This window comes from Ascaphus truei, chromosome 12 (assembly GCF_040206685.1).
Source record: "Ascaphus truei isolate aAscTru1 chromosome 12, aAscTru1.hap1, whole genome shotgun sequence".
Taxonomy (NCBI): domain Eukaryota; kingdom Metazoa; phylum Chordata; class Amphibia; order Anura; family Ascaphidae; genus Ascaphus; species Ascaphus truei.
This window is the reverse complement of record NC_134494.1, coordinates 50,236,289-50,264,022: the sequence shown is the minus strand read 5'-3', so window position 1 is coordinate 50,264,022 and position 27,734 is coordinate 50,236,289. Positions and strand designations below refer to the sequence as shown.

General features: G+C 46.8%; 1 protein-coding gene across 1 annotated transcript; it reads right to left on the bottom strand.

Annotated features, from left to right (window-relative positions):
- Positions 1-26,265, bottom strand: UEVLD (UEV and lactate/malate dehyrogenase domains). The gene is made up of 12 exons (XM_075567676.1): positions 26,014-26,265; positions 22,352-22,436; positions 18,047-18,112; positions 14,788-14,951; positions 12,469-12,604; positions 11,569-11,690; positions 9,742-9,850; positions 8,900-9,070; positions 7,818-7,991; positions 6,933-7,023; positions 3,530-3,653; positions 1-2,470 (listed from the first exon to the last, which is right to left on the bottom strand). The coding sequence occupies exons 1-12, from the start codon at positions 26,053-26,055 to the stop codon at positions 2,303-2,305; spliced, it is 1,452 nt and encodes a 483-aa protein (XP_075423791.1). The 5' UTR covers positions 26,056-26,265; the 3' UTR covers positions 1-2,302.
- Between the last annotated feature and the right edge of the window lie 1,469 nt (positions 26,266-27,734).

Genomic DNA, 27,734 nt, shown 5'->3' with positions numbered 1-27,734 from the left:
ACAGACTGTTTCACGCATACACAATCCCCCACACCCCAGATTGTTTCACGCATACACAATCCCCCGCACCCCACAGATTGTTTCACGCATACACAATAATATAAGAATATCCCTGTTTATAACCAACACCTTTTACGCCATTTCATATTTTACAACTTTTTGTTTTATTTTTTTAATCTCTAGTACGCTTTGGTCTCTGAGCTTTTAACCGCTGTTAGGATGTACAGGCATACCCCGCATTAACGTACGCAATGGGACCGGAGCATGTATGTAAAGCGAAAATGTACTTAAAGTGAAGCACTACCTTTTCCCCACTTATCGATGCATGTTCTGTACTGCAATCGTCATATATGTGCATAACTGATGTAAATAACGCATTTGTAACAGGCTCTATAGTCTCCCCGCTTGCGCACAGCTTCGGTACAGGTAGGGAGCCGGTATTTCTTTTCAGGACGTGCTGACAGGCGCATGCGTGCGCTGCCGTTTGCCTATTGGGCGATATGTCCTTACTCGCGAGTGTACTTAAAGTGAGTGTCCTTAAACCGGGGTATGCCTGTATAGTGCATTGGAGTTAAAATTGCGAGGACATGAGCATTGTAGATAAGATATACTGTATATGCCAGGAGTCCCCAGGTGCCGATGCGGGGTATCGTACCCTAATTGCTATCGACTTGGCGCCCGATCGGGCAGCGATACCTCACGTAGACGCTTAGTGAATCTCCCCCATGGAGGGATTCGTATCAAGAGCTTTGGGGCAATTGTTATCAGTGTGTGATTTTGGAACAGTTGGAGAAGGTGCACAATGTACTGTAATGCATCAACCTTTGTACCTTTATAATAGAGTTTTCTACCGTTACATCATTTAAATATGGCAGGTCTGAGTGGGCACGGACACCTTGGCACAGGAGACCAGCGTCACATGTATGGAGCGCACATGTGGCAAGTTTCACACATTTGCCACAAATGAAAATATTTTCTCCCGGTTATGAATTGTCTATTCATCAGATTATTGCTAATAAAACTGCTTGACCGGTCCCAGCCAGTGGAGTGTCCTGAGATTCTGGCGAGGGTATATACACCTAATAAAGCCCCAAACTGCCTCAGTGTGTGCAGAGAGCACAGGTGGTGAAGGTGTTAATTATTGGGTGAGCCTCCAAAGTCACACCCCACAATGCCTTGTCACTGTGGATGCAAAGCATTGTGGGAAGCTCCTGCTGCAATTGTCAGCTATAACTCCCTTATGCCAAGGTGCAGTTTGGGGCCTAAGTCCGCGCTTATAGTCCCGGCGATGTCGCTTCAAAACAAAAGCATTGAATCCATCGCATGAGCTTATAGTAGGAGCGACGGCGCGGTCGTGATCGCTGGAAGTCAATTACATTTGTTTTCAGCTACCACAGCATGACGTCAGCGTCGCCGAGATTATAAGTGCGGCCTTACAAAGTGTACAGTCCCCACACAGGCTCAGGAACCCGCTACACTGCCTGGGAACCCCTTGGAGACACCTCCCTGTTGGGAATCACTGGTCTACGCTTTCACGTGCAAAGGAGCATGGGTGCAGTGCGACATGGTAAATTGCTTTACAGTATCACACATTTGACCTTTGCATGAAGCCCCCCAAAATATGCATGACAATATGTCATTTGCTTCAAACAAGTCCCTCTGGTTTCTTACCAGATGCAGGTCGGTGACAACCATAGTGGATTTCTTTAGACGCTAGGAAAAGGTAGATACATGGGGAAGAGAAGTGCCATTAAAAAAAGCAGTTGTACTGTGCAGGACAGCACAAGGGGTAGAATCTCCTTAGACAACCACCTGAAAGTGTTTTATGGTATATGTTTAGTATGAAAATAGAAACACAGAGGATAAGGTTTGGAAATAGAAAGATATTGCATATCCTCTTATACCCTCCTCGCTTAAAAATATTGACCTATTCAGGGCAAGTATGGATTGCAAGACTGCACTGCAGGCTCAGGATCAACACATTGTTACTGCTTAGGTCATAGTGGGCGCGCGACACAGCGCCAGCAGACACGCACGCCTGCAGCCTGAGCGATATGTGGTTTCAGGCTGCGGCATGACAGGGAGGCGTGGCAGCTGGTTCAACCTCATTGGCTGGAACGCCCAAGTGATGCGAAAAAAAAAAATAAAAAAAATATGTGTCTGCTCAAAATCCTGCCGCCCGTTGCAAAGCATGGCCGGACTGATGCACTTGCATGCATTTGTTCGTGCCGCGCGTGCCATCGCCTGCACTATGTTCGCAGCCTTAATTGTCCACCCCACCAGGAGTCCTACTTCATGTCTATCAGAGTTTCAGCTGCTGCTGCAGACTGTGAATGGCCGCTGCGCTTTTCTGGAGAGTTTCAGATGCTACGTCGTCCTCTGGAACAGTCTTGGAAGTTCCCATCACCCCGCTGCTCCCCAGGACACATGGGATGCTTAAAAACACCTCGTCCTGTATCCCGAAAACCCCCTGAAAGGAAACAGAAGTAGGAATAAGGGTCCCGTGTCTCCTTCACACTGGCTCACTGTGATGAGGACATAAGAGAATCAGAAGTCAATTTAATTAATCAATCTATAACTTTTATTAACAGACAGTATGGCTAAACATTCATTCAATGCTTGTATTAAGGGCAACACTGTCCATGCATCCACAGAACAGAAGTGCGAGGGCATCAACAGTGGTTTCTAATATTGCTAGAGTATGGGTATATATTTAAAATATATAAAAATACAAACATTGGGCACTTCTTATTCAAGAGTTAAAACTGAATTAGCATGTACATGTAACACATGGCACAACAAAATGTACAACACCACACCAGGAGTCCTGGGTAAGAGAGACAGCACCCTATGTATATACAGTAGTGAAAAAAATGTGTGTATTGTGGTCCAAGTGTGACACCAACATTTCGGTCCGCTATGGGACCATCATCAGGATTATGTACAACATGAGAATCCAATGTGATAAAGAGATATAGACACATATACACCATAGCGGTACCCCTAAAGATATATATTTTTTTCATTTAAAGCAGCAATACATGCAAAATCCTATATGTGTGTTTTTTTTAATTTTAATAAATCAGTTGTGTAGTATTAAATACTTGATTTTTTGCCCCACTCGGTATGCCCTTTTAATGAGTTTTAATGTATTAAGCCTCCTCGGGTTGCTATAGCAAGCATTTAACAAGACACAGCACTTCCTCTTTTTAAATAGGCGGCCATAAGGTGAACCCCAGGGAATCACGATCTTTGCTGATCGATCAGCAGCTTAAGTAATTAAATTTCCTTAAAGCGAAGCAACTGTTATATCTAGCGAAGCAACTGTTATATCTATTCAAACAAAACAAAAATGCAGACGGAGTTGCCACTTTTAAGATGGTGCATGGTATTAGGCGATATGCTGTTCGAAAGGCCATGCGGGCGAGAGGACAGTGCTAAGCACGTACAGTGAGTGTTACCGTACAGTGAGTGTTACCGTACAGTGAGTGTTACCGTACAGTGAGTGTTACCGTACAGTGAGTGTTACCTTGGCAAGAGAAGAGACGGAATGGATTTTCCTTCTATCTTTTAGAATCGTGTCGGTGAGGTCAGCCACAGACAGACCAACCGACCACGATCTCTGACCCCTGCCTTTCAGCATCTCCAGGGCTCTGCAAAGAGAAACGAAATAATAAACTAACCTTAACAAATAGTGCCCAGGAAACATTCACAATGAAGTAAAAAAGGTACAACTAAACCAATATGAGATTTTAAAATATTGCATGCATGAACACACACACACAATATACACACATACACACACATATATTGAACGCACAGCGCTTCCGTACTTTTGCCACTAATAGATGTTACGTCACTAGGCATGCCGCCGAGCGTCTGAAGCAATATGAGTTTGCTTCATCATTTTGTCCCAGTAGAGCTTCCGTAAATAGGAAGTGATCTCTTAGTTGGCGCCAAAAGCGCATATGGGGCTCCCCCTACACACTATTTAAGCAGTGAAATGGAAGACTACCATAGGAGCTTGACAAAGGACCTGCTGGGTCCAAAACATACATTTATTGACGGAGTAAATAAAAGTTATATATCTTTGTATTGAAGGAGTGCTATACACACACACACACACAATGTATATACGATCCTTTGTCAAGCTCATTACTCCGTGCATGCTTCACTGCCTTTACATAGTAGAGAATAGAGCCCAGTTTCACACCACAGCGCCTGTCTTCCAGTGTTCTGGCGGCTCAGAGTGAACAGTCCGGTGTTTCAGCAAGTGAGACGGAGGCCACGTGGGGATAGCAGCATCTCTAGTAACTTGCGCAGCAACTGTTGCTAATGGTATACGTGACGCAACTCACAAAAATGAAAAGCGATAGCACACCATAAATACTTAAACAGATATGGGCGAGGGCACGCACCATACAGAATAATATAAAATCCAGGCAGAGAAAGAAGACAGCACAACTTGTAAATCTTTCTGACCTGATGAAGGCTAACCCGAAACGTTGTGCTGATTTCTCCCTCTGTCATATAGCTCTGCATATTAAATTCTTTATTCTTGCTAGCAGGTTCCTTCAATCTTCTTATTTTAAGCACTGCGGGTACCGTTGGTCCTGTATACTTTTGGATGGGTTTCCGGACCGCCATCCCATCTGCACTAACACCGCTGCTATATCTGGCGAGTGTCGACCAGATCCTATTTATTCACACCGAGGCCCACATTCGTACTTGCGTCGGTGAGTTCTCCAATTTGTTGCTGGAGGACTTTCCGACTTGTTGGCAAAAATAGCCATGTCACCAGCAAATCGTAGAGGACTGAAATATTCACCATTGATTTGATTCCTTTTTCTTCCCAATCTAATGTCTTGAACAATTCAAGTGTTACACAGTTACATAGTAGATAAGGTTGAAAAAAGATGTCCATCGAGTTCAACCTATATTCAATTTATACGACAGATACTTATCCTATATTTGTATTTACAGTATATTGATCAAGAGGAAGGCAAACACAAAACCCCAGGAAAACATAGTCCAATTAAGGTCTCACAAGGGGAAAAAATTAAATTCCATCCCTTGTTGCTGTGAAAAGCTTTGGTGACATGGTATCTCCCTGCCGCACTCCCTTGCTGATTGTGGTGACATGGTATCTCCCTGCCGCACTCCCTGGCTGATTGTGGTGACATGGTATCTCCCTGCCGCACTCCCTGGCTGATTGTGGTGACATGGTATCTCCCTGCCGCACTCCCTGGCTGATTGTGGTGACATGGTATCTCCCTGCCGCACTCCCTGGCTGATTGTGGTGACATGGTATCTCCCTGCCGCACTCCCTGGCTGATTGTGGTGACATGGTATCTCCCTGCCGCACTCCCTGGCTGATTGTGGTGACATGGTATCTCCCTGCCGCACTCCCTGGCTGATTGTGGTGACATGGTATCTCCCTGCCGCACTCCCTTGCTGATTGTGGTGACATGGTATCTCCCTGCCGCACTCCCTTGCTGATTGTGGTGACATGGTATCTCCCTGCCGCACTCCCTTGCTGATTGTGGTGACATGGTATCTCCCTGCCGCACTCCCTTGCCGATTGTGGTGACATGGTATCTCCCTGCCACACTCCCTGGCTGATTGTGGTGACATGGTATCTCCCTGCCGCACTCCCTTGCTGATTGTGGTGACATGGTATCTCCCTGCCGCACTCCCTTGCTGATTGTGGTGACATGGTATCTCCCTGCTGCACTCCCTCGCTGATTGTGGTGACATGGTATCTCCCTGCCGCACTCCCTTGCTGATTGTGGTGACATGGTATCTCCCTGCTGCACTCCCTGGCTGATTGTGGTGACATGGTATCTCCCTGCCGCACTCCCTGGCTGATTGTGGTGACATGGTATGATCCTGCCGCACTCCCTTGCTGATTGTGGTGACATGGTATCTCCCTGCCGCACTCCCTGGCTGATTGTGGTGTCATGGTATCTCCCTGCCGCACTCCCTCGCTGATTGTGGTGACATGGTATCTCCCTGCCGCACTCCCTTGCTGATTGTGTTGACATGGTATCTCCCTGCTGCACTCCCTGGCTGATTGTGGTGACATGGTATCTCCCTGCTGCACTCCCTGGCTGATTGTGGTGACATGGTATGTTCCTGCCGCACTCCCTTGCTGATTGTGGTGACATGGTATCTCCCTGCCGCACTCCCTGGCTGATTGTGGTGACATGGTATCTCCCTGCCGCACTCCCTGGCTGATTGTGGTGACATGGTATCTCCCTGCCGCACTCCCTGGCTGATTGTGGTGACATGGTATCTCCCTGCCGCACTCCCTTGCTGATCCTCATCTTGCTTGTATCTTGATGTAATGATTGATGTGGCATTCTCGTAAATGTCCTTTATATCAATATAAGCTTCTTCAACACTTTATCGTCTTAATGCATCTAGGAGCGCTGAGGTGTAGATGTAGGTGTAATCTACGGATGCAAAGCTGAGTGCTAGATCGTATTCATGACTTCTTGTACGACTTGGATTTGGTCCATTGTGTTGTAGCCACTGTGAAATCTCGCTTGTTCTCTAGGCTGGGCAAAGTCCGGGTCTGTTCCAGCCGATTAGCGAGTATCTTCGTAAAAATGTGTAAGTGATTAGAAGGAGACAGATTGCAGTTCTCGAGGTCTTCTTTCTTGTGGATGATAACTATGGCTTTCCTCCATTGTTCTGGAATTGTCCTGTCCTTCAAGCAACATGTAAAGAGCGTAATTTTCTCTACTTCTTCCCTAGCGCCTTTCAAGACTTCAGTTGTAATTTCATCTTCCCATTCTTCATGCATTGTATTGTATTAGACACACACACACACACACACACACACACACACACACACACACACACACACACACACACACACACACACACACACACACAGCGATGAACAGCTTGCATTGCACCAGAATTACCTGCTTGTTAGCTGCTCCTGGAAGATTTTGGGATATATTTTTGCAGGGGGCTGGTGATTATTTGTTGAACCGGGATCACTCCAGACAGCCACTGAAAGAACAAGAACGTTCCACTTTAAACGCACAAAACCGGAGGACCCTGTAAACCAGGGGTTCGCAAACTGGGGGGCTCGCCCCGAGATTTTGTTTTGGGGGGGGGGGTGCGGCGGTTACAGAAGCCCCTCGCTCTTCCCCAAAGCATTTAAATGTAATGCCAGAGAGCACGCGAGGCCTCTGTAACTTACCTTTGCTTTGGGCAATGCGTCGCCATGGCAACATCATGTCACATGACGCCGGTTCCTAGGCAAGGGCGGGGGGTGGGGAGCGCGCGAGCACTGGGTCGGAGCAGGCAGGGGGGGCGCAGCACAGAAAGTTTGCGCACCCCCGCAATAAACAACTTAATGCATATGGCTTTCTTAAAGAAACACAGTCAGGCTGAACACATTAACTTGACTTATGTTGAAATGAACCCTTTAGCTGCCAGAAGGATCAGCAACGCAGGATCCGTTTGCCATAGTGATGTCACAGAATATAGAAGAACTCCAGTGGTTCATCCTGTTCCACAGAGGAGGACGTTGAAAAAAATACATATATATCCATCGAGTTAAAGCCATGATAAATCCACAGAGATACAGATGTAGCCGACGTTATGACACAATTAACGCATTTTTTAACAATATCCCTATTGAAAACAATGGTTAAAGAGATAACATGCGTGATATTTCATGTGTTATTTTGCACGTTAATGGGGGAGTGGTGCTAAATCTGTACTTAACCTATACTTGCATTTATATTGATCCAGCGGTCCATGCTCTCACAATACAATTCTTGCAGACAATAGCTCACCTTTGTTTTCACCTTGTTCACCAATAATCCAGGCCTCCTGTGTGGTTTCTTGGGTTTGTAACACCTCTTCTACAATATGCTGAAACCTCCCAGAATCCAGGTTGCATCCAATGCCCATAACGTGCCCGTCAGGAAATCCACTCAACTTCCATGCCACGTACGTCATTATTTCAACTAAATAACAAGTATACATAGTAACATAATAGCAACGCATATTTAGTCACTGATACTGTACTTGCAAAATAGTCCAATCATTTTGAAACCAAGGTAAAATATCTCTAGGCAGACCCCACATTTCCTCTTTATAATTTGCCCAGTGTAAATGGAATCCATGTGATTCGGAATCCATGTGGTCTGTTAAATCCCATCTACACATGTAAAATGCTTCTATGTCATTCAGTATCTGTTTTCTTTCCCCAGACAAGAAAAACACCTTTAAAACGGAAATAACGGATTTATAGGAAAGTTAGAACAAGTGAATTGTTTATAATACAATTTGGGTACAAGACGGAGCCTGTCCAAGGCCAAGATAAGGGATAGGCTTTGTGGCCAGACTTTTCCAAGGATTGTTTCATGCTAACAAGCCATGCATCGACTAGCTAGGATTTACTATATGAATCCGTTTTTCGAGTGTATACATCAGAATGTAAAGAACGAATCAACAATACCATCGAGCAATAAAGAACGCCCGCTCTCCATCCCCAGTGTGTTTTAGTTTACCCTGCACCTGTAGATGAAGCTTTATTATTATCTTGCCTTACGATAAATAAATGAACTGCCAAGAGATTGGTTTTCGGATATTTCATTTCATACTGGATAAGAGAATTTCAAATTAAAGGAACTTTCTTCTTCATCGTCTTTGATCAAATCTTTCATATTTTCCCCCCTACTAAATTCCTCCTGCCCCCTCTTGTTAATATCAAGGAGAGAAACTCTTTGAAGGGAGATTTGTCAGTGTAAAGAAATCTTTGGGGGCAAAACATGGAGCAGTTTTGTTTGTTGAGTTGGTAAACATAGTATAGAAATCAGAAGATGACCCATCACATAACCTCTGTACAATTTATTGGAAGGCCTTCACTCACCTGGCTGAGATGCGATAAGCAGCACACTAGTCTGAGAGTGATATGCCACGGCTGGGATAATCCCACGTAGCAGATCCACGTTGCTCTGTAGGACACTAAGGTAAGACTGGGCATTGCTCCATGCATTTACTGTAATAATGACCACTTTTGAGCCAGCAGTGGAGGAGATGTCTGCGAAAACATATACAGTCAGAATGATTTCTTATGTGATAACATTTTTAACTCACTTTTTCCATCGTTTGATTATACCCGTAATGATATGCATAGATTCCCCCCGTCTTATATAGCACCAACAGCATACACAGCTCTGGACATCGAACATAACAGAATGTTTAAAATTATAGTAGCTGTATTGGTCCCAGAGAAGTACAGATGTGCTGTAGGTTATGATGTCTTTTAATGGACCAATAAGAGAGAGTTCTTTATAGATGAAATGATAATGAAACCACACAAGTATCTTCTTCAAATGCACAACACATCTACAAACAAAACAGTATTTAGAATACGAATATATAATTTTTTGCTTGTATAATTCCACGTTTTTTTTCAGCCACAAATACCTTTCTCGTTCAAGCTGCATAGGGTCACGTGGAGCCGACAGCGGGAATAAAATCAAATCACATTCATCACCCTCAAAAGCAATGGCATTATTGTTAAGCTCACAATCTCACTTTGTTGCCATTTGAAAAAGTTTAAGTTATTTGTCCACGGTCACATTGGGAACTGAATCAGTGTCACCACTGGGTTACTCTTATAACGTACATTGCTGCATTTACTAAGATTAAAGTATCACTACTATGGTTGTTATCAGAGGGGAAGACCACACAATGCTATTAATGCACCTTTACGGACTTCCACATTTGGGATGCTGAAGATGTCCAAGTCCATAGCTCCTCCTCCTTTTGTTCCACCTTCAGTGATGTCCAGAAGAACCACCTTGTCTGCAGAACCCTGAGCAAACACAAAACTCCACTCTGCATGAGGATCAAAACAGCAATAGACATACAAAGGGGATTTTCATTCCCCTTATTTTCGTTTTATCTGAAATCACCTGGCACAGAACCAATGATTTCTTACAACTGACCCTCCCATCAAAATGTAAAGTGAATTCAAGATTGACAGATACAGCAAGGGTTCCGCGCTCGGGCTGTCAGAAATCTTCTTAAAACTTTAATCCCCTTGCAGCAGTGTATGTTGAGCATCTCCCCGAAACGCTCCTAAACAAGGCCTCCCAAACAGGAAACTGTATAATGTGTGTATATTCTTGTTGAATTCAAGATTGAATTCATTTTCATTCAATTCTCAAACAATATTTAGATTCCATGCCACAACACGTCAAATACAAGAAACATCGTCAATGAATCTGTACCAGACCACAATATTTTCCAGGTAGAGATTCCAGAGCGGAAATAAAATGGATTTTGAAAAAGAAAATGAAAGATTAGTCGTTTTATAGAATTATATGGATATGCCTCTTTTATTCATATATTTTCTTGAGTTGTGTAATGCATGGAATATACATACTGTATATTTGTATTGCATGTTCTGTTATACATTCAAATGCACACCTGTGTTAAATGATAATTCGTTGATCTTTTTTTAGAAAATGTATACAATTACAATTTAATAGAGGTAAGAGGACCACTCAGAGCCATTAGATCCTGCCACGGTTGTACGTCGATCCAAACAATAATTAAAGAATAAACTCAGCATAAACAAAGAAGATAATCCAATGGACTTTATGATCAAAGTATTGAAAATGTAATGGAACTTACAACAAACGTTAATCTTTTGTTTTAAGTTCAATTACATTTCAATACTTTCATCACAAAGTCTACACAAGTGCCATCTTCATGGTTTATGCTATAAATGAAAATTTGCCATTTTTTTGTGAGTAAATTAATTGGGGGTGGGATATAGATATATAGATATATCTATATGTCTATATATATATATATATATATATATATATATATAAATAACTGTTGTAGACTTTTGTATTTGGTTGATGCCATCTGAGGGACGAGGCAAAACGCATGTGGTAGGGTCAGGTTTCTTATACCAGTGGTAAATATGCAATAAGATTCTATTTTAACCATCATCATCAGAATCTGTGTGTGTGCTCTACAGATTGGGACTGAAGTTTGTAACTAATAACTGAGCTGCTCCTCTGACATTAGCAAGTAGCGGCTTCCTTTCCTTTTCTGATAGAAACAAAAATGCCCAATGGAGTGAGGGGTGCGTCACTTATAACAAGTGAAATTCCTCTTACTGATTGGCTACTGCTGCTTATATCTTAAACTCTGCTGTGATCCACAGGAGCCCAAGCTTAATTTTGCAATCTTAGATGCTCCTCCCCCACCACAATTTTTCTTATTCATAGCACGGGAACTGGTTCCTGAGATACTCATCAGTAATATTACAGTATTAAATCTCCCTAAAGAGGAAACATAGTGACTGCCATATCTTACAGATCCAGTAGGAAAATATGGAACCGCCTAAATCCCCTTACAAAATCAGGAAGTAACACCAGTAACTTCACTGGTTAAGGATCTTTGAAGCTGAAAATAGCTTTTTCCAGCTTGGCAGGACCTTGCAGTTCAGTTACTTCACTGTAAACACAAACATGCAATCCATATTATAGAACTTGCATAGCGGTGGATACTTACCTTAGCAGATATCGCCAATAAACAAGCCATGGCTAGATCTCCCCCTCCAATCACTGTAACTTTGTTTATATCGCCATTTTTCTTGCTTCTGCCTGTCGGGGTGACGTCTACATTGGATACTCCTAACAAACAGAACACATACATGTAGTGTATGACATTCAGAAAGGAATGTCGGAGAAGGATTTGCCTGGTAGTAATATCACTGCCACTGAATCAAGAGAAACAGGTTCGAACCCTAGTGCCTTAGTCTTATGATCGTGGTACATTAATTAATCGCCATGTGCCTCAGTCACAAATAAATTGTATTTAAGTTTTATACAACAAAAAACAAAGAAGCCCAAAGTTACATCCAACATGACACTAATATACAGTGAAATACCTATATATCTCTTGAAAAAGGGTCATTTAGTTAAACCCTTTGGCCAAGGCATTTTAAGCCTGCAAGCCACTTCAAGGCATGACCAAATATTACAGGCCCTAACACTAACTGATTACAATTCTTATTTACCTCTATAGTTAGAGGAAGAATGATCGCATTGGATCTGCCCCAACCAGCTGCATGAGAGAACTGCCTGCTTGGAAAGTGGGGATGGGCGAGCTTAAACCCTGGGAGGGAGGAGCCACTTACCTCCAAAACAGCCGAGACTAGCTGGACAAAGTTAACATTATTTTTGTCTATTAATGATATTCAGAAAAAGTAGTTGCATTGTTATTTTTTTTTTTTTTTATATAGTTACGACTCTGTGCTCAGCACATCCCAGAAGTGTGATAAGACACCCAAGGGTGTCCTAAGCAGACGTTTGTTGCCAAAAATCCCCATTGACTTCAAGGAGGATTTTCAGCCAAAATACACTGCATATAAAGTGTAAGGCCCCAAGTTCTGCATCCGTGTTCCCCTACCATCTGTGACCTGTGCAATGTATGAGAGAAGATCCTTCTGTCTGGCTGCATCTGAGGCGGACAGGGAATACAGCGGGAGCTCCTCCTCGAACTTCATAACCATTTCTCTGATTAAGCCAACGACCGTCGACTTTGGCTGAAAGGCAAAAGACGTAGGAAATTCATCACGTTGTAAGGTGGTTTTTTTTCCTTTTTTCTTTTAAAGCGGACATGCAACGCAAGTTTATGTTACTAGAATGTGCAGTCCGGTTTAGCAATATTTATTGCTACACCAATAACGAAGGGTGAACCCCTTTGCCACACGTTGCAATAGCAACACACTGCTTTGCTTGTAAGCACGTTTGGAACTTCACTGATGTCTGAATTGTGCTAGGTGGGGTGGCAGGTGGAAGTTGTTACATCCTTCTCTCCCTTCATCCCAGATCAGGAAACTAGCCCTACGGAGGGCGTCCACCATAGGGTAGGCCAGTATGGGGTGGGGTCATGTCCATCTGTACAACCCTGCCCGGTTGTCCATCTTTCTCCCCATACTGCCCTCTTTGTTCTGTCACTAATCACAGCGACACCTATATTCTATGTTATGGCGTTTTCTGTCAGAGTAAGTTTACTGCTCCTATACGGAGTATGCACGATGACTTAACCTAGGTGCATTATAGTCCCACACTTCCTTTTATCACGTATATGTAAGTACTTTGGGTTTGGTATATTGAGTATAGTTCCTCTCTATTACAGCCCTTGCCAAGAGAATGCTGTCCCTAGAGAGTGTTGTGAACAGCCTGTGTCAGGGTTCAAAGGACCCATGCTTGTCCCTCCCGTGTACAAGCCTTTTGTGATTATATTCAGATTACCTCCGTGTCCCTGACTAAGCGTTTGCAACGTTTACTTTATAACAGCTTTGGGGCAATGATGCATGCGGGCGGGTGCTTGGGCACCTCCTATGATGAAGCTTGTTTTGTTTACAGTGTTTCCATGACGATGATGTACCCTGGCGCATTGGGCATTGGATTCTGATGGCAGGAGCTGCGTCCTGAGATGGGAACGCCCTCTTCCTACATGCCAATAAACGGACTAGTACATTTTTGCATATAAGCCGTCTCTTCATTTCTCCTTTTGAAGTTGATCTCGGGGTCCTAGACTGAAACAACGGGACTAACGGGGCGTGAGGGGTGGGGTGTGGGGGGGAGGGAGGGGTGGGGTGTGGGGGCACAGCAGACAAATTTGCTCTCGTTTTATTTCAAATGAGGCGTGCTACCTTTTCTGCTTTATTGTCCCTTATTCTCCTTTTAAGATGAGCACGAGTGCCCTGAGATACGGAACCAGTGTATGCTAACCGTTACGGTTATGTACCGCCCTTGGGTTAGAAATATACAACACTTTTTTTTTTTAGGGTTATAGGGTTGAAGCAGAGTTGACTGGGTTCACAATATGGCGGCTTAAAATTCCCGTGCCCTACTGGCCAATAGGAAGCCACAGCGTAATCTCTGATGTCTTTCTATTAGCCCACGTGATGCAGGATCTTTAGAACACCACGGAAATACTGGCACCCCCTACGGAGGCAAGAATCTCAGGAAGCAGGGGGTCCCCGAAGCTGAAATCAACTCGGTTCAGCTCCGGAGAACCCCTCCTTCAAGCCTATTTTATAAAGAGCATAGTGTCGCCTGGAATGCTCCTTCATTTTGCTCCGAGACATGCCGCCCCTAGGCGGTGCCTTACCTACGTCCCGCCTAGGGAGGGGCTGCTGGGGTTATGTGATCACATGACCGTGCCCCGTGCGACAGAAAGCGGAAGTGAAGAGACCTCCACTTCCATTCTGACCAGACTGGCTGATCTGTCGCAGCGGTGAACCCGATCCCACCTTGCAACAACGAGCAAGTGCTTATGACGTACCTTGTACATTGTAAGGGGCTCTGGCGTGCCTAGGACCATGTAGTACCACCTACATCAAGGGTGCGCAAACTTTCAGCGCTGCGCCCCACTGCCTGCTCTCCCCCAGTGTCGCGCCCCCTCTTACTCTTAATCCGGCATCAAATGACGCAGCTGGGTCATGTAACATAACGTCCACCCTGCTGCGTTGTCGCTCGAAGCCACTGAATTCAGGTAAGTGAGTTACAGAGGCCTCGCGCTGAAGAGCGCGGGGCCTCTGTAACCACCGCGCCCCCCTTCCCCAAAAAAATTCTTGTGCCCCACTGACCTACGTTATTAGGGCACTGCAAAGATTAATATTTCATTTTTCTTCTGATTATATTCTCACCCGTTGCACTGCCAATACAGGGTAACAATAGTGCACAGACCCCTATAAGAGTTGATGGCTATCCTTACATGGCTCCAGTTCTGCAGATATGGCAAGTAGATCCTCCCGTGCGCGTCTATGTGTTTGCCAACATGGACTCCCATGCTCTCAGTCGGCTTCAAGAAGCACAACGGAGGCGCGAATGGATGGGAGTCCAAGACCCACAGGCAAATGGGTATGTTGTAGGAGTTGCCTGTTGAAAAACAGAAGACACTTAGTAGTTTGCTTCACTTACCACGGCATCGAGGATCCCCTGTCATTGCCAAGTATTTCCTGCCAGCAAAGATGTATAAAGTTTTTGTGCCATGCTAATTTATTGGAATAATACGATGTCTTTTTTTCTTTCTATGTAGTGATAAGGAATAACTGGAATACTGGTGTGATGAGCACGTCACCTCCTATGTATCTATTTTATTTGCAGGTTTATTATTACATTAATAATAAAGAGGTGTCAATGACCACGTTTGCTGTTTGAAAGACATTTCGAAACTCAAAGACTTACTCAAACATGTTGAGCATTCATACCTATATGTTTAGGCTACAATGGGTGTGTTGCGTCTCTTGGGGTTAGTACCCCCAAAGTTACTAGTCTGGATTTGGGCTGGGCTGTACTGATGTGAGGAAGTCTCTACGTGTAATAAAAAGGCACCAGGAGATTTTCCTTATATTAAAGCAGAACCTTCCCTTATTCAATACATCAACAATAATAACTTCACCTGACATCTGTCTGTGGCCACAACAGTGTCCCTTTATGTCAGACCTGACTCAGTGACCATGCATTGCAGTGTGAAGTCCTATGGCTCAAAAGCCTGACTATCTCTTGTGGGGTGGTGTTGTACCCTAGTCAGGGGGTTCCCGTCTCCCGATTTGCCCTCCTGGTTATTCCTAGTCATTACTAACCAAGTTACTTACAACCTACCCACTGGTCCACCAATCCACTAGGATTGAGTGGTGCTTCTTGGGCGGAGTGATCAGTAACCCAATCCCTTTTAAGTGGGAGCGGGGCGGGCACATATTGTCTGCTTTGTAAAGCAAGACAATTGATGCAGGTGAATTTCAAAAGCACACATCTTGCATTACATTTGGTGAAATTATGGTCTGTGTATGTTTTATTTTCCCTATCAAAAATCCTTTAAATTTATGATAAATTTATTCAAGGAAACATGGGGGATCCATACTGGTGAATTACAAGAATATATTTTCTGTACTATTTTCCATCCCTGAGTTACCAAGCCCTGAAAACTAGGGTCCCACAGCCAAATTAAATTGCCAACCAGACTGCTGTTGAAACCCCGGAAGCCAGTTAACCCTTTTATGGTCAGATGGCGCCAGCAACGCAAAAGCCCCCCCTGTCCACAAATCCATTATACCCCCGCCCTAACACAAAGCCTTTGCTTAAACGGCTGGCTCCCTAATTTTAGATATTTTTTGCCAAAAACTCTCTCCCCTAAAGGACTGAACATTTGACTTTGATTTGGCATCTTTTCTTTGAGACTCCCTGTTCTATCGCTATGGTATTTCAATTCCTGTTGCTGAATCAATTTATATTTCTGTTTTTATCCACATTTTATTCATTCATTATTTTTTCATTTTTATTTTATTATTTTTTTTAGCTCAGTACAGGAATACCCCGCATTAACGTACACAATGGGACCGGAGCATGTATGTAAAGCGAAAATGTACTTAAAGTGAAGCACTACCCTTTTCCCCACTTATCGATGCATGTACTGTACTGCAATCATCATATACGTGCATAACTGATGTAAATAACGCATGTGTAACAGGCTTTATAGTCTCCCCGCTTGCGCACAGCTTCGGTACAGGTAGGGAGCCGGTATTGCTGTTCAGGACGTGCTGACAGGCGCATGCGCGAGCTGCCGTTTGCCTATTGGGCGATATGTCCTTACTCGCGAGTGTACTTAAAGTGGGTGTCCTTAAACCGGGGTATGCCTGTAGTGTGTTTTATGTTATTTCAAGTGTACACACCTTAGTATCAAAGGTGTTTGTTTTACCCCACTGGCACCGTCATTACGGCGCCAGTACATTCACCTTTGTTACACCCAATGTTATACCAGAACTGAAAGGGTTAAAATAGGGCTATTTAAGACAATGGGATTGATGAGGCTCCACAATCCCCTGAAGAAGTGACGTTCCCCGTCACGAAACACCTAGGGAGGAGCCTAAGCAGGTGCCGGTCTGGTGACTCATCTGGCACAGAGAGAGTGACGTCATCGCGGTGCGCCTGAACAACGCGGGATACACGCGGTGCTGTCAGGACTGTCAGAGACTGTGTACTGGTGATTAGCCGGGTCGGGCACTTCTAATACTGTTTTTAAATCACAGATCTAATGTGAGTATGTTTCTGTTTTAGTTAGGATGTGTCATTAAAGTGTCAACGATATTGCGCAATCCTTTCTCTCTTTATATCCCCGGTTACGGAGATCCAAGCACAGGAGTTCTGAGACATATTCAGAAAACATTCTCTCTGAGAAGGAGGCCTTTCCTTTAATATCCATCCGAACCAGGGACATCACGTGGGGTTGGTGTTACCCTGAAAACGATCGGATCTGGAAGACCCAACATACAGTTTCTCTCCACCGCACGCTGCCTTCCTACTTCTAGTAAGTGGGCATTCTTTTGGGCATTTACACTAGGGGGCTTCATTGCTTAAAACAATTCTGCGCAATGCTGTGTCCCTGTTTTATGTCTTATTGAACAGGACAGTAGCTGCTGTGAGGAGGAACTTTACAACGTGTATTGAGGACTGAGTCCATTTTCTATTCTAATCTATCATCATTCAGAAGAAAAGACTCTTTCCACTCCAGTCACCACCATATCCTTTATGGACTTTATATTATTTATTTCACATAATTGATTATCACATTCATGCGCCACATTTATTTCTATATTTGTATTGTTATATTGTTTTTGGGCACTATTTGAGATAGTTCCCATAATAGAACACCGGGCAGCTTTATTGTGCACTGCACTATCCCACAGGTCTAGCGCTTGTTATAGTATCACTGGTTTCTGTATTTTTGGCCACGCTGCATTTGTAACTTGTGCAGTTTTCCTTATTCTGTTTTAGGACTGAGGTGTCATTCACATCTTTGCCCGAGACTTTAGCGTTGGATGTAAGAAACGCACAAAAAAAACACGTTCCATACATTTGCCCCCATAGTGAAATGTTTGCTCCACTAAACTGAGCCAATTGCATCATATTAATACACATCCCCTTTACATTTCATCCACATAAAATACGGGGTAGTCATTGGAAGCTGTAATTACCCTGAAACTTAGTTGGAATGGTTCCTGTAAGGTTCAACAAGTCTTTCTGAGAGCCGTCGTTGAAAGCTGAAAAGAACAAAATAGTCACGTTTTACGTTATCTACGAAATGAACCTCTACATACCGAATAACACAAGTGCTGCTGTTGTGTACTAGATTCTTCAAGGTGTCTGAATTTTGCCAACCACCTTCTCTCCACACCTGTAGGTCACACCTTAAATTGAGCATTTCAACAGCCTGGACTTGTGACTACTATCCCACACCCACAGTCACTCCTACCAACCAATGTGACCAAGCACTGCCATCTACTGCACTTATTCCCTCACCCACTGTCTCTGTAACTCTCCCACTGTGCCCAAGCACTGCCATCTACTGCACTTATTCCCTCACCTGCTGTCTCTGTAACTCTCCCACTGTGCCCAAGCACTGCCATCTACTGCACTTATTCCCTCACCTGCTGTCTCTGTAACTCTCCCACTGTGCCCAAGCACTGCCATCTACTGCACTTATTCCCTCACCTCCTATCTCTGTAACTCTCCCACTGTGCCCAAGCACTGCCATCTACTGCACTTATTCTATCACCTGCTCTCTCTGTAACTCTCCCACTGTGCCCAAGCACTGCCATATACTGCACTTATTCCCTCACCTGCTGTCTCTGTAACTCTCCCACTGTGCCCAAGCACTGCCATCTACTGCACTTATTCCCTCACCCACTGTCTCTGTAACTCTCCCACTGTGCCCAAGCACTGCCATCTACTGCACTTATTCCCTCACCTGCTGTCTCTGTAACTCTCCCACTGTGCCCAAGCACTGCCATCTACTGCACTTATTCCCTCACCTGCTGTCTCTGTAACTCTCCCACTGTGCCCAAGCACTGCCATCTACTGCACTTATTCCCTCACCTCCTATCTCTGTAACTCTCCCACTGTGCCCAAGCACTGCCATCTACTGCACTTATTCTATCACCTGCTCTCTCTGTAACTCTCCCACTGTGCCCAAGCACTGCCATCTACTGCACTTATTCCCTCACCCACTGTCTCTGTAACTCTCCCACTGTGGCACTGCCATCTACTGCACTTATTCCCTCACCTGCTGTCTCTGTAACTCTCCCACTGTGCCCAAGCACTGCCATCTACTGCACTTATTCCCTCACCTGCTGTCTCTGTAACTCTCCCACTGTGCCCAGGCACTGCCATCTACAGCACTTATTCCCTCACCTGCTGTCTCTGTAACTCTCCCACTGTGCCCAAGCACTGCCATCTACTGCACTTATTCCCTCACCTACTGTCTCTGTAACTCTCCCACTGTGGCACTGCCATCTACTGCTCTTATTCCCTCACCTGCTGTCTCTGTAACTCTCCCACTGTGCCCAAGCACTGCCATCTACTGCACTTATTCCCTCACCTGCTGTCTCTGTAACTCTCCCACTGTGCCCAAGCACTGCCATCTACTGCACTTATTCCCTCACCTCCTATCTCTGTAACTCTCCCACTGTGCCCAAGCACTGCCATCTACTGCACTTATTCTATCACCTGCTCTCTCTGTAACTCTCCCACTGTGCCCAAGCACTGCCATATACTGCACTTATTCCCTCACCTGCTGTCTCTGTAACTCTCCCACTGTGCCAAGGCACTGCCATCTACTGTACTTATTCCCTCACCTGCTGTCTCTGTAACTCTCCCACTGTGCCCAAGCACTGCCATCTACTGCACTTATTCCCTCACCCACTGTCTCTGTAACTCTCCCACTGTGGCACTGCCATCTACTGCACTTACTCCCTCACCTGCTGTCTCTGTAACTCTCCCACTGTGGCACTGCCATCTACTGCACTTATTCCCTCACCTGCTGTCTCTGTAACTCTCCCACTGTGCCCAAGCACTGCCATCTACTGCACTTATTCCCTCACCTGCTGTCTCTGTAACTCTCCCACTGTGCCCAAGCACTGCCATCTACTGCACTTATTCCCTCACCTGCTGTCTCTGTAACTCTCCCACTGTGCCCAAGCACTGCCATCTACTGCACTTATTCCCTCACCCACTGTCTCTGTAACTCTCCCACTGTGGCACTGCCATCTACTGCACTTACTCCCTCACCTGCTGTCTCTGTAACTCTCCCACTGTGGCACTGCCATCTACTGCACTTATTCCCTCACCTGCTGTCTCTGTAACTCTCCCACTGTGCCCAAGCACTGCCATCTACTGCACTTATTCCCTCACCTGCTGTCTCTGTAACTCTCCCACTGTGCCCAAGCACTGCCATCTACTGCACTTATTCCCTCACCCACTGTCTCTGTAACTCTCCCACTGTGCCCAAGCACTGCCATCTACTGCACTTATTCCCTCACCTGCTGTCTCTGTAACTCTCCCACTGTGCCCAAGCACTGCCATATACTGCACTTATTCCCTCACCTGCTGTCTCTGTAACTCTCCCACTGTGGCACTGCCATCTACTGCACTTACTCCCTCACCTGCTGTCTCTGTAACTCTCCCACTGTGCCCAAGCACTGCCATCTACTGCACTTATTCCCTCACCCACTGTCTCTGTAACTCTCCCACTGTGGCACTGCCATCTACTGCACTTACTCCCTCACCTGCTGTCTCTGTAACTCTCCCACTGTGCCCAAGCACTGCCATCTACTGCACTTATTCCCTCACCTGCTGTCTCTGTAACTCTCCCACTGTGGCACTGCCATCTACTGCACTTATTCCCTCACCTGCTGTCTCTGTAACTCTCCCACTGTGCCCAGGCACTGCCATATACTGCACTTATTCCCTCACCTGCTGTCTCTGCAAGTCTCCCAACGTGATACTTAGGCCTCGGACATCAAAAAGACCGTGCTGAGGCGCGCTGAGTGGAAACATTATCCCTATCAGCGCGGCTTTAGACGGCGCTTCCGCAGGCGTGTGGAAATGCAGAAGACAGGCAAGTTTAAATTTTGCCGCTCATGCAAGCGCAGGGCCGGTCACATGACTGCCAGAAGCCAATGGCAGTCCGTGACGTGGTGCGCTAGCCCCGCCGATCCGCCTCCCACCCGGCACACAAGCGCGCTCGCTGACGCTCATGCAGGGACAAGAAAAATCTCCTGCTTGAGCAGGAGAGCATGAGCGTCAGCGCTGCCCAGCGCTGCTCCCTGCACCATGTCCCAGCGCCGCTCCCTGCACCATGTCCCAGCGCCGCTCCCTGCACCATGTCTCAGCGCCGCTCCCTGCACCATGTCTCAGCGCCGCTCCCTGCACCATGTCTCAGCGCCGCTCCCTGCACCATGTCCCAGCGCCGCTCCCTGCACCATGTCCCAGCGCCGCTCCCTGCACCATGTCCCAGCGCCGCTCCCTGCACCATGTCCCAGCGCCGCTCCCTGCACCATGTCCCAGCGCCGCTCCCTGCACCATGTCCCAGCGCCGCTCCCTGCACCATGTCTCAGCGCCGCTCCCTGCACCATGTCCCAGCGCCGCTCCCTGCACCATGTCTCAGCGCCGCTCCCTGCACCATGTCCCAGCGCCGCTCCCTGCACCATGTCCCAGCGCCGCTCCCTGCACCATGTCCCAGCGCCGCTCCCTGCACCATGTCCCAGCGCCGCTCCCTGCACCATGTCCTGCACTTAGATTGTACGCTCTCCGGAGCAGGGATTTCCTTTCCTACTGTCGGACTTTTGTTTGTTGCACGATATTGTATTATAATGCACTCTTATTTTATGGTCTCTTTTGTAAAGGGCTGAGCACACACTGGGCAGCCCATAAATAAAGCTACACATACATATTGACAGTATGTTACTTTGTAACAGCTTTGATTCGTAGGGAGCATGCAACGCCTACTAAGGACGACCTTACTTTATTCAGCACAATAATGAAATCAGGTTGCGTTATAACGTTAAAACGGCACTGCGGTTTTCTAGGTATTAAAGAGGTGCTCAGTTCACCTCCCTACAGTGTCAAGAAGATGCAGAGGGGCAGATTAACTAAACAGTGCTAAACCCCAGCATGCATTAATCACTTGCCTGTCGTCGTGCTGCTCTAGACACAGCAACCTTATGGTCTTAGTGAAGTTCCTCAAGCATTGTGGTATCTGAATAATAGAGAAGGTATTCCCTTTCCCTTCAGGGCAATGTGACTGCTCTGATAATGACCAAAAGGTCCATGTCCTCTGTATGACTTTGTTACGTTTTAATAAGTGAATCCACCGTTCGAATTCATTTCCCCGTCAGCATTATTCCATTTGGAATCACATGCTTCATTCTCAACGGCACACCAGTCCGTTATAGGAGCGATCCATGTATATGTGCCTGTACACGTCAGTTACGGACACTTACTGTATGTGTCCATGGAGAACAGGAAGTTTGGATACATCTTATTCATGTCCTTCAACTCCTCCGTGGTCAGATCGCGGAATTTATACTGCAAGCAGAACACAGAAAGTGTCAACGCTTTCTTACTTCAACTGTTGTTAAAAAGATGCCGCCATGCGTCATTTTTATATTTAGAACGGTTACTGTCCCTTTCCCACCCTGGTCACAACATACAAGTTCCAGGATTGTATTTGAAGGCAAAAAGACTGTAAAAAGTTGCATTAAAAATCTCCTTAGTCTAATTTTAACATTTGGTCACCAGAGGGGCTACCAATGCATCACCCTACTAAAAGTCAGAATTAACCAGAGGCAACCCAAGCAATATCCTACGTGTGGTTTCTAAAATAAATCAGTTCTAATGTATCAGATAATACCTACTGCATGTTTTTATTTTAAACGCAAACGTCTAAGGGCATTACATATTCACTACGTTATGGGACTGCTAGAGTGGCAGCGACAGACCCGTAATCACGTCACTGCCATTAGTGCGCAGCGACTGACCCGTAATCACGTCACAGCCATTAGTGCGCAGCGACTGACCCGTAATCCCGTCACAGCCATTAGTGCGCAGCGACTGACCCCGTAATCACGTAACAGCCATTAGTGCGCAGCGACTGACCCGTAATCCCGTCACAGCCATTAGTGCGCAGCGACTGACCCCGTAATCACGTAACAGCCATTAGTGCGCAGCGACTGACCCGTAATCACGTCACAGCCATTAGTGCGCAGCGACTGACCCGTAATCACGTCACAGCCATTAGTGCGCAGCGACTGACCCCGTAATCACGTCACAGCCATTAGTGCGCAGCGACTGACCCCGTAATCACGTCACAGCCATTAGTGCGCAGCGACTGACCCGTAATCACGTCACAGCCATTAGTGCGCAGCGACTGACCCGTAATCACGTCACTGCCATTAGTGCGCAGCGACTGACCTGTAATCACGTCACAGCCATTAGTGCGCAGCGACTGACCCGTAATCACGTCACAGCCATTAGTGCGCAGCGACTGACCCGTAATCACGTCACAGCCATTAGTGCGCAGCGACTGACCCGTAATCACGTCACAGCCATTAGTGCGCAGCGACTGACCCCGTAATCACGTCACAGCCATTAGTGCGCAGCGACTGACCCATAATCACGTCACAGCCATTAGTGCGCAGCGACTGACCCCGTAATCACGTCACAGCCATTAGTGCGCAGCGACTGACCCCGTAATCACGTCACAGCCATTAGTGCGCAGCGACTGACCCCGTAATCACGTCACAGCCATTAGTGCGCAGCGACTGACCCCGTAATCACGTCACAGCCATTAGTGCGCAGCGACTGACCCGTAATCACGTCACAGCCATTAGTGCGCAGCGACTGACCCCGTAATCACGTCACAGCCATTAGTGCGCAGCGACTGACCCCATAATCACGTCACTGCCATTAGTCCGCAGCGACTGACCCCGTAATCACGTCACAGCCATTAGTGCGCAGCGACTGACCCGTAATCACGTCACAGCCATTAGTGCGCAGCGACTGACCCCGTAATCACGTCACAGCCATTAGTGCGCAGCGACTGACCCCGTAATCACGTCACAGCCATTAGTGCGCAGCGACTGACCCGTAATCACGTCACAGCCATTAGTGCGCAGCGACTGACCCGTAATCACGTCACAGCCATTAGTGCGCAGCGACTGACCCCGTAATCACGTCACAGCCATTAGTGCGCAGCGACTGACCCGTAATCACGTCACAGCCATTAGTGCGCAGCGACTGACCCCGTAATCACGTCACAGCCATTAGTGCGCAGCGACTGACCCGTAATCACGTCACAGCCATTAGTGCGCAGCGACTGACCCATAATCCCGTCACAGCCATTAGTGCGCAGCGACTGACCCGTAATCACGTCACAGCCATTAGTGCGCAGCGACTGACCCGTAATCCCGTCACAGCCATTAGTACGCAGCGACTGACCCCGTAATCACGTAACAGCCATTAGTGCGCAGCGACTGACCCGTAATCACGTCACAGCCATTAGTGCGCAGCGACTGACCCGTAATCACGTCACAGCCATTAGTGCGCAGCGACTGACCCCGTAATCACGTCACAGCCATTAGTGCGCAGCGACTGACCCGTAATCATGTCACTGCCATTAGTGCGCAGCGACTGACCCGTAATCACGTCACAGCCATTAGTGCGCAGCGACTGACCCGTAATCACGTCACAGCCATTAGTGCGCAGCGACTGACCCGTAATCATGTCACAGCCATTAGTGCGCAGCGACTGACCCCGTAATCACGTCACAGCCATTAGTGCGCAGCGACTGACCCGTAATCACGTCACAGCCATTAGTGCGCAGCGACTGACCCCGTAATCACGTCACTGCCATTAGTGCGCAGCGACTGACCCGTAATCACGTCACAGCCATTAGTGCGCAGCGACTGACCCCGTAATCACGTCACAGCCATTAGTGCGCAGCGACTGACCCGTAATCACGTCACAGCCATTAGTGCGCAGCGACTGACCCCGTAATCACGTCACAGCCATTAGTGCGCAGCGACTGACCCCGTAATCACGTCACTGCCATTAGTGCGCAGCGACTGACCCCATAATCACGTCACTGCCATTAGTGCGCAGCGACTGACCCGTAATCACGTCACAGCCATTAGTGCGCAGCGACTGACCCCGTAATCACGTCACTGCCATTAGTGCGCAGCGACTGACCCCATAATCACGTCACTGCCATTAGTGCGCAGCGACTGACCCCATAATCACGTCACTGCCATTAGTGCGCAGCGACTGACCCGTAATCACGTCACAGCCATTAGTGCGCAGCGACTGACCCCGTAATCACGTCACAGCCATTAGTGCGCAGCGACTGACCCGTAATCACGTCACAGCCATTAGTGCGCAGCGACTGACCCCGTAATCACGTCACTGCCATTAGTGCGCAGCGACTGACCCCATAATCACGTCACTGCCATTAGTGCGCAGCGACTGACCCCATAATCACGTCACTGCCATTAGTGCGCAGCGACTGACCCCATAATCACGTCACTGCCATTAGTGCGCAGCGACTGACCCGTAATCACGTCACAGCCATTAGTGCGCAGCGACTGACCCCGTAATCACGTCACAGCCATTAGTGCGCAGCGACTGACCCGTAATCACGTCACAGCCATTAGTGCGCAGCGACTGACCCGTAATCACGTCACAGCCATTAGTGCGCAGCGACTGACCCATAATCCCGTCACAGCCATTAGTGCGCAGCGACTGACCCGTAATCACGTCACAGCCATTAGTACACTTTGGTCCTAGGATTGTCCCTTATGGGATAAGATCACTACAGTACATGTATAGAAATGTAAATTACACTTTTCAAAGAGCATGTGGTTAAACTGATCTCCTTTGTGTTAACACACACACACACACACACACACACACACACACACACACACACACACACACACACACACACACACACACACACACTTACACTTTCTTCATGTGCATTGCCCACTAGTGCTAGTAGCACTTAGATTATTCTCCACAGACTTGAATGAATCCTCAGACCTCATGCCAGGGTGGATCCCTTCTGGATCTCAGCAGGATCCCCTCTGGATCCCACCCGGTCACTCACCTTCCCCAGTCGCTGTCTCATGGCTTCTACATTGAAATCCATGTTTGCCCGGTGGGCTCCCGGGGGCGGCTCGGTGTCACTGGGCTCCCGGGGGCGGCTCGGTGTCACTGGGCTCCCGGGGGCGGCTCGGTGTCACTGGGCTCCCGGGGGCGGCTCGGTGTCACTGGGCCCCTCCTTGTGTCCTCTTCCTGCTTCCTGTGCCCGGAGTCTGCGGGAGGGAGAGGCCGCCCCTGCCCCTGTGTGAGGCGGATCCCCGCCCCGCTTCTCCCTGTGTCTGCCCCTCCCCGCCCCGCTTCTCCCTGTGTGGGAGGCTGAGCAGGGTCTCCTGACTGAGGCATCCTAATGAGGGCCCAATAGAGGGGGAACCCCTAACAAGGGAGGCCACCTATATAATCAAAGACCTCCAATAGAGGGGGGCCCCTAACAAGAGAGGCCAACTATAGAAGTCAAAGACCTCCAATAGAGGGGGGCCCCTAACAAGAGAGGCCACCTATATAGTCAAAGACCTCCAATAGAGGGGGAACCCCTAACAAGAGAGGCCAACTATATAGTCAAAGACCTCCAATAGAAGGGGGCCCCTAACAAGAGAGGCCAACTATATAGTCAAAGACCTCCAATAGAGGTCGAACCCCTAACAAGAGAGGCCACCTATATAGTCAAAGACCTCCAATAAAGGGGGACCCCCTAACAAAAGAGGCCAACTATATAGTCAAAGACCTCCAATAGAGGGGGAGGGTGATAGATAGATAGATAGATAGATGAGATGAGAGAACATCTATAACAACAGGGATACTTCCAATAGAAGTAGAACCCCCAATGAGAGACCACCTATAGCACTGATACTCCCAATAGGAGGGGAGTCTCCAAAGAGAGTTCCAAGACAGGGAGACCCTCCAGTGAAAGAGACTGACCCCCCACCCCAATGAGTGGGATCTACTATAACAAGTCTATAATAGCTCTAAGACAGATGTAGACACCCCCTAAAACAACACTGAGACCTCCCAATAAGAAAAACCCACCTATAATAACAGAGACCTTCAAAACAGGGAGACACCCCATATCAAAATTGAAACCCTCAAAAGACTCCTCCAAAAAAGGGACACCCCCAGTAACAACGCAGAGATCTCCCAAAGTCAAAGAGGGGCACCCACAATTACACTGATACCTCCCAGTAAGAGAACCTCTCTATAAAGAGATCTCAAAAAGATAGACCCCTCCACCAATATCAACACAGACTTCTAAAAGAGGTACACACCCTAAAACAACACAGACTTCCCCATTAGAGAGCCCCATAAAACATAATAGACTTTCAAAAGAGGGACAGGCAACTCTCACGAGCTGCGCCCTCGCGACATTTTTGGATCTGTTTGTGCATATTTGTCCTCACCTGTATGTAACTGCTTATGTAATATACATAACTCTGTACCCCATTGTACCGCTCTGCTGAATAGGTTGGCGCTTCACAAATAAACGATAATAATAATCCCTCGCAGTGAGTGACCCACTATAACAGGGGCGGACAACAGGGGAGTTGGAGGCAGAATTTACCAGTATTGTTGTCAAAAGGCCCCAATGATAATAATAATAATACAAAAATAATAGTAATACCTAAATCATTTTATACTGAACAGAGCTAACAAATGTTCTTGTTTGGATTCTACGTCCTACCACACATAATCAGTGCTTAATATAATCAAGAACAAGGATATGTACAGTAAAAC